Raw genomic sequence first — 14,645 nt, forward strand, 5'->3', positions numbered from 1 at the left:
ATTAGAAAGGTGATTGACATAAAAGAATTGTTTGACATACATGTATTGAGATGTAAACATGTTTACGAATATGTTCAGGACAAGACACAAATTCATGAGAATACTATCTTCCTGGTCTATCTGTTGTCTCATCTCTGAGCCCGGGAGGCCTGCTTCACCCAACCATCTGGTACAAGACATCACCTGTAAAGGCTACAGGTTATATATACAGAGAGGATTGCTTCACTACCATAGGATCCATATCTGAAGATGCTTTAATCTATATGATTTATAGCTGAAATATACTCACTGGTGGCTGTTGCTTCTTTTAAATACGATGTCCCTGCAAGACATGACTTTCCTGGGTAGACTTCAACTTTGCCCCACCCAGGCTTGAATGTTATCCCCTCCATCTTTAGTGGATCTTCTCATTTAGTGGACTTGCTGAGAGAACATTATTGAGAACACCTCATATTTTCAGCACCTGAACACCACATGGTCACTGATGTTACCAACTCAAGTTTGTGTGCTTATATGGACAGTCTAATGTTACAAGGTGGTGTACAATATTGTATACAAGAATCACGATACAATACACTGATTCACAACTATGACCCTAAACGTATTATTACACCTTTAATTTATGCTGATTAAATCAATCCATTTTAGAACAGATAATCAGGTAATCACGTCAACTGGGGTAACAGTGTATCTTCACTGGGGTGGTATTTTGATGGATAACTTTTGTGACTCACCTTGACTTTCTGGCTACATTCCTCTACAAGTGTTTGTCGGTCTGATCCTGCAGAGGCCCAGATAAGCTGCGTATCCGGGTAAAATACGCATAGAATTACGCATTGAAAAGTAATTGTTGCATACCAACTACGATTTAAAATGTTAGATACGCAGAAAATTTAAAACAAATGCGTACGGAATATATTTATAAAAATCGCTTGCGTAATGAAAAAGACATTGATTGCTATCAAGTTGTACTGTTATTATAGGACAAGTGTTGTACTGTCAGTATAGGATGAGTGATTTTTTATGAAATCATTTCCATTATATTTAAGTTGTTTTTGATTACCGCCTCATTTTCAATTGACTGCTAGTTTACAGTAACATCAGTAAAAATGTGTGAATTTAAATGGCTTCCGTATTTTACCCCATTCCATGTGCATACAACTTCTGCTTACCACGTTCATGAGGGTCCGTATAACCTTAGTGTTGATTATATATATTTTACATAAAAACTGTAATTAAAATTACACAATGCTAGGTTATATATCTTTGGGTTAAATAATAGTACTCTGTACTATATTTTACTGACGACTGCGTCAGAATTCGTCCCGTTATATTATTGTGCATGTTTGAACTTGATCGCCGGGAAACGTGCACAGCTGATTGCTATTTCCGGCTCAGATACACACGGTAATCTTAATCCCTGCAAATAATACAATGCCCAGCAAAAACAACTTAGAACTTAAAAGGTAAATAATCTTGTCTAGTGATGTTTAATTGCAAATTTGACGTCTCTACTGACAAAGTCGTCTTCTGTTTGTTCACGCGAAGTGATACGATGTTGTTTTCTTACCCCTGAAAATTTTTTAGACGAAAGCGTAACCCATGGATAAGACGACCCCCTTCTACAGACTGCTTTTTTTGGTCCTCAAAATTCGGCTTATAGACGGTAATATACGGTAGGTATGACATAAAGCAGAACATACCTGCTTAGTAAACTTACTCAATGGCATATACTTAGGTGCGTAAAATGACTGAAATACGCACATATTTGAAAGCAGTGGGTAACAGAAAAAGAAATACCCACTCAACATTCGTAATACCCACTCCAAAAAAATACAGTGGGTACAGTACCCACACGAGCCAAATCTTATCTGGAGCTCTGACTTGAATTGGAAAGAGACTTCATCTGCATAAGACTATTTCCTTTTTTCACGACAGTGGCACAATCATTTTCATGGTGCCAGTATGGCCAGCATGGCCCTGGTTCTCCATACTGTTGCTGTTACTCTTTGATGAACCCCTCACTACTGGAATGCCTAGATCTCCTCCTCCAACAAAGACCAGACATCATGTAATGTAGGCAACACTCACTTCACCTTCATGCTTGGAAGTTTTTGCAGCGAAAGCATAGACTTCCAGATTCTTCAATTCTGCATTAGTGGGAGTTGATCAATCATGGATAACATAGTTGTCCACACAGATTCAACAGATTCACCCTTCATCTTTAAAAGAACTTCTGCCATGGCACCATTGAAGGAAACAGCTGTCTGTTGAAGATTATCATATTGTCAACTCGGTTACTCTTATTGGAGGACCACAAAACCCCATGCATCTTCCCCAAGCAGAACCTGTTAGTTGTTCTGTCTGCTTGTGTTGAGGATCCTTTTGAAACTTTGGCTCCAATCTTCCATGTGGTTACAAACAGTTCAAGCTCAAAACTAGCATCATTGACTGTTGTCACAATGTGGGATTGACAACTGCGTTTTCTACTTTCTACGCTAATGAAATCAGACTAATTGTCAGTCTCAAACAGTTGTGGATAAACATGTTGTCTCAAGTTGTCAGTTCCAGTCCCTAAGAGACCCGTGAAGAATTAGTCTTCATCAACCAATGCTTGTCATATGAGGTGACTAATGGGATCAGGTGGTCTGGCTCGCTGACTTGGTTGACACATGCCATCGTATCCCAATTGTGTAGACCGATGCTCATGCTGTTGATCATTGGATTGTCCGGTACAGGCTTGATTATTTACATATAACTGGAATATTGCTGTATGAAATGGGTTTTTTCTTAGCATCATAAAAACAGATTTTTAATGTGTTGACAACCTGTCTGGTGGCAGCAGCCCATTTGATATCTTACAGCCATGTATACAAGTGACAATTCATCATAATGCATCTGTACAATTGTAGGAAAAAAAGAATCAGGAAAAAAGAAACGGAAAAAAAGAATCAGCTTATGAAAAAGCTTAGTCAGTATATTGTTAAGGGATTAACTGACTTCCAATCATGTATAATTGGTATAAAGCATCAGCTTATAAAAACACAACAGCAGAGTGGAAGAGATATTGTTAAGGGATTAACGGAGATCCACATACAAACAATGCCTGTGAAGGATGGAACAATAAATTTGCAAATCTGGTTGGAACACTTTTTAACTGGCGTTGAGCAGAATATAAGACTTTATAGACTGAAGTAACTATGTAACACATTCTGCAAATTGCTATATGATTATACATGTATTATATTATACATATAGATTATATTGGTTATGATATTGGTTCATTATTCCACCAATAAATGTGTGAACTGATTCTTTTTTTCCTGTTTCTTTTTTTCCTAGCAAAAATTGATTCTTTTTTTCAGATTCTTTTTAAATACAAATGATTGCAGACCTCTTACAGTAAAGGGGACTCAAAGTTAATGTGACTTCATTTCCAAATCCAGTAGAATGTCAGAGAAAAGAAATAATTTTCCTGGGGTTTACCAAAATGCATTGGATGCAGGTACCGTGTATTGAGAAATTAGCAGACATACCTCGCTGGGCTGAGAGAGATTACTGATATGCATCCATGCCCAGGAAGCTACCATGGATTTTCCAGACTTGAGTGAAGCGACCGAGACCCAATGTCATACAACCTCTTTAACTTAATGAGTTGTCACTTAGTACAGAAATGATCACTTAATCCATGACAGCAATGATTGACCAAAGTTTTTCAATCAGTTTCTCAAGAATTATTGCATTTGTGGCAATTGCGGCTGGTCCTCAGAGCTACACATCATTGATATTTTCTCAATAATGCATGCACTAGACGGGAACACAATATCTTTCTGGTCCCTTACCAAAAATCAGTCAATGGCATTTGATCTCTTCAGCCAAAAGCAATACTTTCAGTGAAAGTGAGCTCTGAGATACATAACAGATTCTCAAACCATTGCTTGACATTCACACCCATCTGGAAGAACTAAAACATGAGACAAAATACCTAATTTGGTATTTGAGTGAACTATCAAGCAGTAGTTATCATTGTGTATAATTACTGTAAATCATGAAATTAATGCAAACATTTTATTAATGCGAAAAATGTGTCTGTACTCTTCTTGCATTGTTGTAATGATGCATTTCAGTCTGACCATGTCTACTTTTGAGAACTTAATAAAAGACAGAAAACGTATATCTCTTGACGTCTTTATTGTCTTCGGGTAGCATTCATCATAACAAGACAGAATATAACAACAATTTAGCCATCTCTCATAAAATTAATTGACAAATGAACACTAATTTCCATGACACTAATTGATATCCATTGAACTTATTCATCGGCAAATTATGTAACAATAGCGGAAGTGTTGACACTACACATTACACCAATACAGGTCACTTCCTCATTACAGGTATCTCAAGCCACATGTAATTATCACTGGTTACAATCTGGTTAGTAATCTCTATTTTATCAGGAATTAATCTGTCAAACTTCTCAAAATGTCCTAGCTAATGAGAGTGATGCATTGAAAGATGTTATGTTATCTTGCTTGTGCATACACCCACACATATTAGATAACAGATTTTTTCTGACATTTGTTAGATAAGTTGACATTGAATGGTCATCAGTTGACATTTGAAACAATAATCGTAGTCATACTATATGTCAAGGATGTAATTTGTGTCAAGTGATCTGAACATTTAGGATTAGTACACACGCTAGAAAATACATGAATATTCACATTCTTCAGTAATATATGTTCACAGTGAATGTTCTTCGATACTTTTATTGAAATTTGCAACATAAGTAAAGGGAGGTTTTAATCCAGAGGACACCATAGTAAAAGATATAATTTTTCCGATCACTGCATCAAATTTGTTTTACATTATTTTATTAGGTTTGTTTTAACTGAATCACTGGTAGATTGGGAAGAAAGATGTACACAGCTTAGTTTATGAGACATTGATACCTGAAGTCAATGAAGGAATTTGATGTAGTTATTAAAGAAAATATGGTAGCATGCAATATTTTCATGTTGACTGAAAATTTGTCTTGGAACATAACATTTGGTTTATATGTTGAATAGCACTTCCGAATGTTCTAAGAATATTTTACTTGCAACTTGTATTGAATGTGACAAACTCAATAATGTATACTAGCCACATAAAGAAACTGTGCATTGTCAAAATATTATCCCAGTTGATAAGTACGATAACAATGTCAAAGGTACATATAAACTTTAATGGAGGGATCATGAGACCATAACAAGTCGGGAGAATTTCAATTGAAAAGTCAATCACAATGACGGCACGAGTCCACAAGCGGGACAGGGGTCAAACGACCATGTCACAAGCTCAATAACGGGTATGTCCACCATCGGCAGTGAGAACAGCAGTGCATCGACGACGCATAGAGCCTATCATACGTGCAGGGAAGGCTTGTGGGATGTCACGCCAGATTCTCTCAAGTTCTGTTGCAAGGTCAAGGACGTTATCTGGCGGATGAGAAAGACGGCGTAGACGTCGATCCATCTCGTCCCAAACATGATCTATCGGGGAGAAATCCGGTGAATTTGCAGGCCAAGGCAGTAAGTCAACGTTGTGGTGTTGCAAGAAATCCATAGCAACCCTTGCCTTATGAGGGCGGGCATTGTCCTGTTGGAATGTTAACCCAGGGCCATGACGTTGCAGAAAAGGAATTGCCACAGGTCGAAGGATCTGATCCCTGTAGCCCACACCAGTTAAGTTGCCCTGAACAATCACCAAAGGAGTTCTTTGGCGTGCTGTTATTCCACCCCAAATCATCACGGAAGCACCACCAAAGCGATTCCTCTCCAAGACACAGGCCTGTGCATAACATTCTCCCACGCGTCTATAGGCACATTGACGTCCATCACTATGGGAAATGTTAAACCTGGACTCATCTGTAAAAACAACATTTCTCCACCAACACAAGGGTCTGCCGACATGATTTCGGCACCACATTCGGCGAGCTTGTCGATGACGTGTCAGGATAGGCCGTATGGCGGGACGTCGTGGTCTGATCCCGTGATGACGTAAACGTTGTCGAACTGTGTTGGGGTGGATACGGCGAAGTCCTGGGATGGTTCCGGCAGTCATCACTGCAGTTAGAAACCTGTGGCGCAGATGGGTCACCCTTATCCACCTGTCTTGTCTTGGCGTTGTTACACGCGGGCGTCCAGAACGTGGCCAATCGATGACGTCATTTGTGTTCTGGTAGCGTCTCACCAGTGCAGAAATGGTGTTCCGGTGGCAGTGGAAATGTGCAGCCACTTGTCGTTGAGACATTCCCCCACGGACCATCCCAATGGCCTCATGACGTTGTGCAGACGTGAGCCTTGGCATGCTATGTGTTCCAATAGCCGTTTAATTTTTTGAACGATCGCAAGGGCAGGGGTTGAGCTTTCCAAAGTGACAGTTTTGTGTGGCATTCATTTGCTCTGTTTCTCTTTCCCGGAATGCACGTGCAACAGCGTATTGCACATCTCAAGGACGAACCCACTGATGTCACGGAACGTGGCACGTGCATGCATGTTGGATACATGTCACTAATCTCTGAGTTTACATCCTTATGTGTCAACACAGGTTTGATAAATTTAGATTTAAAATTTTTGTATGCACAGTTTCATTATGTGCCTAGTTTATTATGCTTACAGTAACTTAAGATATATACCATTTAGGCTAAACAAGATTGTTTACTGAACCATCTGATCAAGTGGGGCCAGAAGGGACTACCCGTATATATTTAGATCCTGTTACCATAGGGAAACAGTGCCAATGTGCCAGTATATCACAAACATTATGTGTTTGCTCTTAGTTGTGAATGACTGTTCTGCATAGGATACTGTGCTCAAATGTAGCCTTACAACAAAGTTTTCTTGTGTCTTTATTTCTATTCATAATGATGAGGTTATAATCAAATATGCTTATGTATCTGCAGAAATGGTGTTTTTGGTTTGTTTAATTCTGCACTGAGCAATAGGATAGTGGACTGTAAATATATGAATTGGGTCCAGACAGTTCAGTGATTAAGAAAGATAGGATACTTTATGGATTGCAAATTCATTATGTTATGATATGACGTTTCAGTATAGATTTGGTATAGATTCCTATACCGTTTAACAGATTAAGCATCAATCTACAAAATGGGGATACAATGATCAGTGAGCCTTACCAGCAAGTAACACAATATAGCAAAGTAATTCATGCGTTCGCTAATATATTTAAGTATACAAATGGAGTCCGTTTGACTTCATTTTGGACCGATGAATTGCTCACTAACACAAAATCTAATAATTGCAACAAAACCAAATTTTGCACAGTCACATGAAATCGACAGACCAACTCTGATGATTTGTCTCATAATTTTGGACACCCGAATAAAAAAGTTGTTTAACAAATGATCATTATTTTGTTGTTAAGTTTCGCTATTTCTTACGAGGGAGGACCAATTGCTGGTAGATTTGGTTTTTCATCGGTCCAAACTGAAGTCAAACGGACTATAACTACAAATGATTATAATTTGTAACTAATTACAAGTAATCCTTATGTATTTAATAGTAATAAGTTAGGACCATTTAACTAGAAAGTTAATATTTTATATGAAATATAGGCAAGCCTAAAGAATTGTCTGCACTGACTTTGCAGATGAGATTCAATTTATTCCAAACAATTTGCACCATGTGGCGTGTTACTTGTACATCAAAATATTTGTATTTGTGAGAACTTGTCTGTTTCTTTTCTCAATATAGCCAGTGACACAAATCATTTCACTTCTCTCAATAATAATGCTACCACTTATCAGCTTCTCACATGCCATGAACTGTTACAGGAGAACAAGATCCTGAAAGACTCCAATGAAGACTTAAATGCTCAGCTACTAACTCGATGTATGGAGGAGGGCAGGTCATTGCTGCGAGATACTAGTGGAACAACACTTGCAGAGGAACTAGAGCACCTGACAAAGGAAGAGGTAATGTGTTGGTAACATACTCAACTTTCACACCCATGTTTAAATCTAACAGAAGGCATTGTCAAGATGCTTTTATCAGCGAAAACTCTGCATTTCATAAGACTTTCTTCTGAGAGAACCCATTGCATTCCTGATTGCCTGAGATTTGTACCAATCTGGCACTCTGTCTCTTCATATCTCCTTGTTCTTTTGATTAGAATATTGTGGACGAAGATTTTAGAAAGCAGGTAAGAGATTGCTACTAACCACACTCATATCATCTAAACCCAAAGGCATATACTCGGCTAGTATTCCCAGGCTCTTCACAGACATCCAAGACTATATGTTACTCCAAGTCATCAAGAATAGATTAACTTATTCAGCCCATTTTGATCTGGTAGTATCTATGAACAGCATCCATTCAGCAATTTAGAGCTCATGCTCAGCTGATGCTGTTTAAGAGATGGCAAACTTTAATACCATGATGTTATGCTATCAACTTCAAATAGGATCGTAATATGTTTGTTTAAAAGGTCATTCATCACAAGGGATAAATATTTGAGATCATCATCAATAAAGGATTGTTTTAACAATGTTGGTAGTCATTTAATTATTTGTTTTTGTAAAAATTAGTAGAATTGTTCATAAATTCTGAATAATATAAACTGTATAAAATGAATTCCTTTTAAATTATACAAGCACCAGAGAGATTATTAGTGGTTTTCTCCTTTATGGGGGTTAAAGTAGTGTAAAGTAAATGTCTTCCTGAGAGGGTACATAGTGCCACTTCATTCATGGTATATTATATTTGCGACAATTTTAATTGTTTACTATTAATTTTGTTTTTGTTGGCTAAACTTGCAAACAGTTGTCAGCAACTTAAGGGATAGTGTAAATCCTGCCATCGATACCTTGCAGTTAGCAAAGGTACTGAAAGTCCCTGTGGTCCCTGGCATGGTGGCTGGTAAATCTACGGCTCATGTGTATAATGCCTTGTTGTGTATAGTGATATCCTTTGAGGGTGTTATGCTAGTTTTAGCTATAAATCTGTGATAAGTCTAGTTATTTTATTGCCCATTTCATACAAGCAAATAGCACCGTATGGTTGTACTTGTGTTTCAAAATATACTATTTGTGACAGCTGTTGTCTGTACTTAAGTGCAGTTTCCTTTTTTTAGTGTTGTCACACTCATGAGATCATTCCATAATTTTTAATAGGCTGTCACACATGTAAAATGTAGTCTGAAGTTAAAATTTTATTTTTGAAACCATACTGTTTTTGAATAACATGTAAATATTTCTGCTATGACAGTATGGAATTTGCCTTACTTTGTCACTCATAGCACAGCGTGAAACCATTCGCACAACCACACCTCTAATGTAATACCTCCCTCCTGCTTCAAATTGACCAAACCTAGCCTGTTATTGGTTGCATTTCCCGACTGCATCCTGTCCTTTGGATTCTTAACTCTTTAATGTGTCCTGTTCTTAACAACTTCACATCGAAGTCTATGTCCTGGTAATGGTGGACCACAACATTGTATTGGAACACTTGGCTCTCATTAGGGCAGGAGCTGACTTCCTTCAGGAGACTACATCATAAACAGAAAGTACTGTCTTCTTCTTACTTAATGCTTAGGCTTTATCAAAGACTAGCCTACCTCTCTTAACTTTGTTGCTGCAGCCACCCAGATCTGAATTTACAGATTTTATCACCGAACACTTGTTGGATCTGAGGCACAGGCTACATCCATTCACTGCAGGCTTTTCGATAATGTCCGGTTGTCATGCAGCTGTGAAGCCTTTTGCCTTCCAGGACTAAAAGGGGTACTGCATTCTTGGGGTGGGCATATTTACTCTGAGCCTGCTCAAGCCCTTTTTAAGCCTTGACATTGTGACAAATGGCAATATGTAGCATTGCTGGCATCTTACACTTAACCACTTGCAGAGTCTTCCATTGTCTCTTCCAATACAAGTGGTTGGTCAACACCCCCGGCTTTGGGTATGGCCTGTAATTGAATGCACAATCTTGTCCCATCCTTTGAAATGTTACACCTGCGAGATTATCTCATATTTATTTGGGAAAATGTCATCCAGTTGGAACAGAAACTGATGGAAGAAATTAAGGTTGATGCTGTCTCTCCAGAACTGGTTTTGTTCTAGTTATGAAAGGCTCATAATGGTCCTGATGATTGAAGCATTTCCTTCAGTCAGCTATTATTAATATTAGGTAATTAGGTATTAACATTGGTAATACCTACATTTTGTTCTCAGCTGTGTCTACACATACAGAATAGGAGCTAGTTAACATCACTGGACTTACCCCATTCAGAAAGATTCATTGTTCCAGTTTGGTATGCATGGTACTGTTTGTAGCTCAAGTCAGATTTACGACTCCCTGTCAAAACTGGTGATCAACTTTGTCTCATCCCATCACAGTCACTACATTTCCATTGGAGTCAGTTTAACTTGTTGCAGAATACACATGTAGCTCCTTTGAGCAGGTGGCTCAGTATTTCAAGCAGAAACTATTGGCAGGTGTTGATGTGACTTCTAACATCCATGCTCGACTTCACCAGAGGAAGATGACTCCACTTGCAACCTCTGGTTTTACTTCAAATTTAGGATTGCCTGATCTGGCCTGATCTTCCAGCACTAGCAGATCAGTCCTTGTTTCCTCATCTCTGAGTCTCTTAAACAATTTCTTCAACAGTCACCTGTATCCAGAAGACCATTGGTCAAATGAGTCATGCATCCCAAATACCTGGCTAGCACCTTAGCCATCAAGACCTGGCAGTATCTTCTCATACATGCCAGTTGAATAATATCCACAGAAAACCACAGTGATCCATTTAGATTGCTTTTAGACATAACATTTTTGTCAGTTAATTGACATACCTGGTATGACCAATTACCTGGCAAATGTTTTCCCTGGGCACACTGCATGGAAGGAGTTTACGCTTCATCTAGAGATGTTCAAACTCCTTTGAGGTTTAAATGCTTCAATCATCAGCCTCACGTGTTTGTATCCCCAACATCAGCAAAACAGAAAGGATTATGGCTACTGTAAATGATGAAGTTAATGAGAATGTCCTGTACAATCCTCCTTGGTTAAGCAACCAGTCACATTTGAACATGCACAATTGGAATCTATTACTTTTTATTTTATGCCCGGCAGTTGAAGTTAATTTTGTGAAGATAGCAAATATCATTCATTTTTTTTATCAACACATACAATATCTTGGAGTTCTATGTCTACAATCTCAGTGTTATTATACACGTTATTAGTAGTGGTACTTCAAATGAAGGACTACTTGCATTAGTTTAATGACTCATTTTAGTCAAGGTGTTTTGACACCAATTGCATAGCTTACATTTTGGAAAACACATGGTACCCAATGGAAAACAAATAGACACAGAAATTCTCATGCTTCTAGCTATTTTAATTACAAAGCTAGATGCACTTTCAGTTTTATATGAACACTTCATGTTTGGAAAAATATTGACAATGCAGCACAACTATGAAATATAAAGTACCCCTATATATTTTGATATATGCTCAATATATTGTGAATGTAAGTTCTTTGGACATCTAATGATGTCAAGTGATCTATGAGTTGGTTGCTAAGCATTATTTTTATATAATTAGAAAAAGTTTAGATATTTCATGAAATTTCAGTGAAAGAAACGTTCACAATACACAAGAAAATACAGTATATCACTCAATAAGGGGAAGTTCTGTACCCTGGTTCTATTTATGTGTATTAATTGGGTGAGCTGTTACAACTGTTACCTAAATGTAACTCCTATAAATGCCACACTCAATAAATATTTAAACAAATTTGAATATTTGGATCAGCATGTCAATTTTTAGATTTTAAACAGCAATGCTAACAGCTAAATTTGTTAAGTGGCAGTCTTTAATATCATGCTAATTGTTGAATATATTTCCAGGTGAGCTATATTGCTTTTGCACCCTTTTGTTATTGAACAAGTTGCATTCTTTTTGTTATGGCACTAGACTTAAACCTGTTACCATTTTGCACACATTCTCACCCTGTTTGAGCCTCTTCATTCCACTGTTTTGATTCGTTTCTAACCTTGCCTTCGTAATCATTTTTATAGCTCAAGAATGTTGACAAAGCATGTAACAAGTTAGATGTTTTCGCTGGCAAAATGGCAAATGAAATGTTGAGAACTTTCCATTCAAGGATAGCAAGTGATTCTTTTATACCATGCATGATTACTCCTTTAAGGACTAGTATTTACAGTAATGAACAACTGAACCCAAGGGACAGATTCCTGGTTTTCAATTCTGCCACTGTTGCTATTAACTCACATTTTGTCTATTTCAGCTGCTTGAGAGGCTGAAGAAAGAACAGGAAATCAACTTGAGATTGAAGCAGTATGTTGACAAGATCATCCTAACCATCATTGAGAAAAACCCATCTCTCCTAGAAATAACGAAACAGTGATCATTGGGTTCACCCACAATATTCTGTGCATTTGGTACATACATGCCTATATACCTCTTTTCACAAACACAGGGGGTCACATACAGAGATTCTTCTCTCCTCTCTCTCTCTCCTCCCCCCCCCACACACACACAAAAAAAATCATGTTCGCACATACGTGCACACACACACACACACTTTGTACAATCTATGTGAATTGGTGTGGTATCAGAGGCAGTGATTATTTATTCAACAATATGACATTTTTTGTTTATTTAACTGGCCACTGAATTGAGACTTCTGCACAAATGATCTCCTGGCAGTATGGCACAATTCATGCAGTGTGGCAGAAACAATATAAATAGTTGCCAATTGCATAGAATGAATGATGAATCAATATATTTATATGAAGTCAAATGCACGTTATTGCTTGCTCCACCAAATGCTAATACACTGATGTTCATGTATGTGTACAAGGATGTAAAGAAAGTCACATATTTTTGTTCAAATTCTATGTTCACCTCTGTGTCCCAAGTATAAACCCATCAAATAGCATTCACTTCAGAAGACTTTCTTGGCTTTGCAGCTTAATCCTAATCTTAAATTGCTAGAAAAAAATTGTTGTCATCCACAAGCAGGTATAATGAAAAGCAGGGCTTAAATGAAATAGATGGGACTTACATGCCTTCTAACTGCCTGCTGCTGTCTTCACCCAGTAATCATGTATACTATGTTTGTATACCATATTTTAATGAATATATTTGAAATAATATGATGCGTAGCACTTTTGTTCAGCTGATCTCTGTTGTCGGATTTGTTTATATGTATGGATATGTTTGTCAAGTCACCATTGAGTCTCACGATCACGAAAACATGTTGATCTATCAGAGTCAAACTACAACAAACATTACTATTAACGAGTCAATATATCCATTCTCTCTCAACTAAAGTTTGTTTCATGGGGTCATTGCTGATAGCTTGCACACACAATTTTGCTGAATTTAATGTTAACAATACGGAATAAAATTTTGAGTAAATTCAACAGAATAGATTAAAACTCGAAGTCCAGAAATACAAGTATGCATTGATGCAATATATCAAATTCCCCACCCAACTTCTATTCCCCACCCAACAATCTTATCTACAATGTAAGTGAAAGCAAAACAATGCAACCATATGATTTAATTTGTGAACGTTTCTTGCAAAAACACTCTGAAACAATGCCTATTGTTGAGATCATTGAATGTGCATAATCTCCTCTCAGTGATCTGTCATCTCTACACCCATTGCTATTGAGTAAGCCCAGTGACATTGAGAGTTTTCAATGTTTGTTAACAAAATATAGTGCAGCATGCATTTTTATGGCAAGTGTTTATGAAAACACTCTTATTTTAAATCTATTTTATTTACCATTTCAACTCTATTCATGGGGCTGTCTGATTCAGTTATTTTTATATTTATTCCCAGAAATGTAGTTTCTTATATGCAAACTGCACACCTCAAAGCATCCCCAGTCCAAATCCTTTCTATTGAGGGGTAGTTTTGCAATAAATCAGATATTTTAATTGGCTCGTCACGCCGAAGACCCGGGTTCGATTCCCCACATGGGCACAATGTGTTAAGCCCATTTCTGGTGTCCCCCTCCGTGATATTGCTGGAATATTGCTAAAAGCGGCGTAAAACTAAACTCAGTCAGTCAGTCAGTCAGATATTTTAATATTAACAACAATAATAAAAATGTGCTTTGGGTCAATGGGGGTTGTACCCCTTCTCATACATTTTAAAGGATGGGAGTCAAAGCTTCTTATGGCTTTAAAAAGATGACATACAACATTGCAAGGCTGTATACGTTGAAAGGAGAACATATTTAAGTCACAAAATGTGACTCAAAATGTGTTAAAACATGCAGATAAAATGACTCTCATTGCATTTTTACACTCCAAGTTTTAGGCAAATCATAAGGGTGCTACCCATCAGTAAAATACAAACTAACCAAATAGCACTCCTTCCAAACAACTGTGATAGATACAACAATGAAAAATAAATTTCACTACACACAAGAAAATATGGTAAGTTTCGTTTGACTTTGAATGATACAATGCAGCCATAGAAGGAACAATTTACATCAGTTCATGTAGTAACTTAGACAGCAAACAGCCATATTTGCATTAGTTTAGATTTGTGTTACATGCCTTAATTGTTCAATATTGATGGCCTATTTGTGTCCAGAGAAACTG

The 14,645-nt window shown here is 37.4% G+C and overlaps 1 protein-coding gene across 5 annotated transcripts in view; it reads left to right on the plus strand.

The window, feature by feature from the left end:
• The window catches only part of LOC124282562 (rab11 family-interacting protein 4-like), a 140,829-nt gene extending 127,257 nt beyond the window's left edge, over positions 1–13,572 (plus strand). For 3 of the 5 annotated variants that reach the window (XM_046718567.1, XM_046718571.1, XM_046718569.1), the window contains 3 exons: positions 7,835–7,975; positions 8,173–8,202; positions 12,310–13,572. In XM_046718567.1, coding sequence (XP_046574523.1) covers positions 7,835–7,975; positions 8,173–8,202; positions 12,310–12,429 — 291 coding nt within the window. In that variant the 3' untranslated portion in view covers positions 12,430–13,572. The remainder of the gene's footprint in view (positions 1–7,834; positions 7,976–8,172; positions 8,203–12,309) is intronic. The other 2 variants (XM_046718568.1, XM_046718570.1) reach the window with 1 other exon arrangement.
• The last annotated feature ends 1,073 nt before the right edge of the window (positions 13,573–14,645 follow it).

The sequence above is a fragment of the Haliotis rubra genome, unplaced genomic scaffold, assembly GCF_003918875.1.
Source record: "Haliotis rubra isolate DU_JTF1 unplaced genomic scaffold, ASM391887v1 Scf30, whole genome shotgun sequence".
Lineage (NCBI taxonomy): Eukaryota > Metazoa > Mollusca > Gastropoda > Lepetellida > Haliotidae > Haliotis > Haliotis rubra.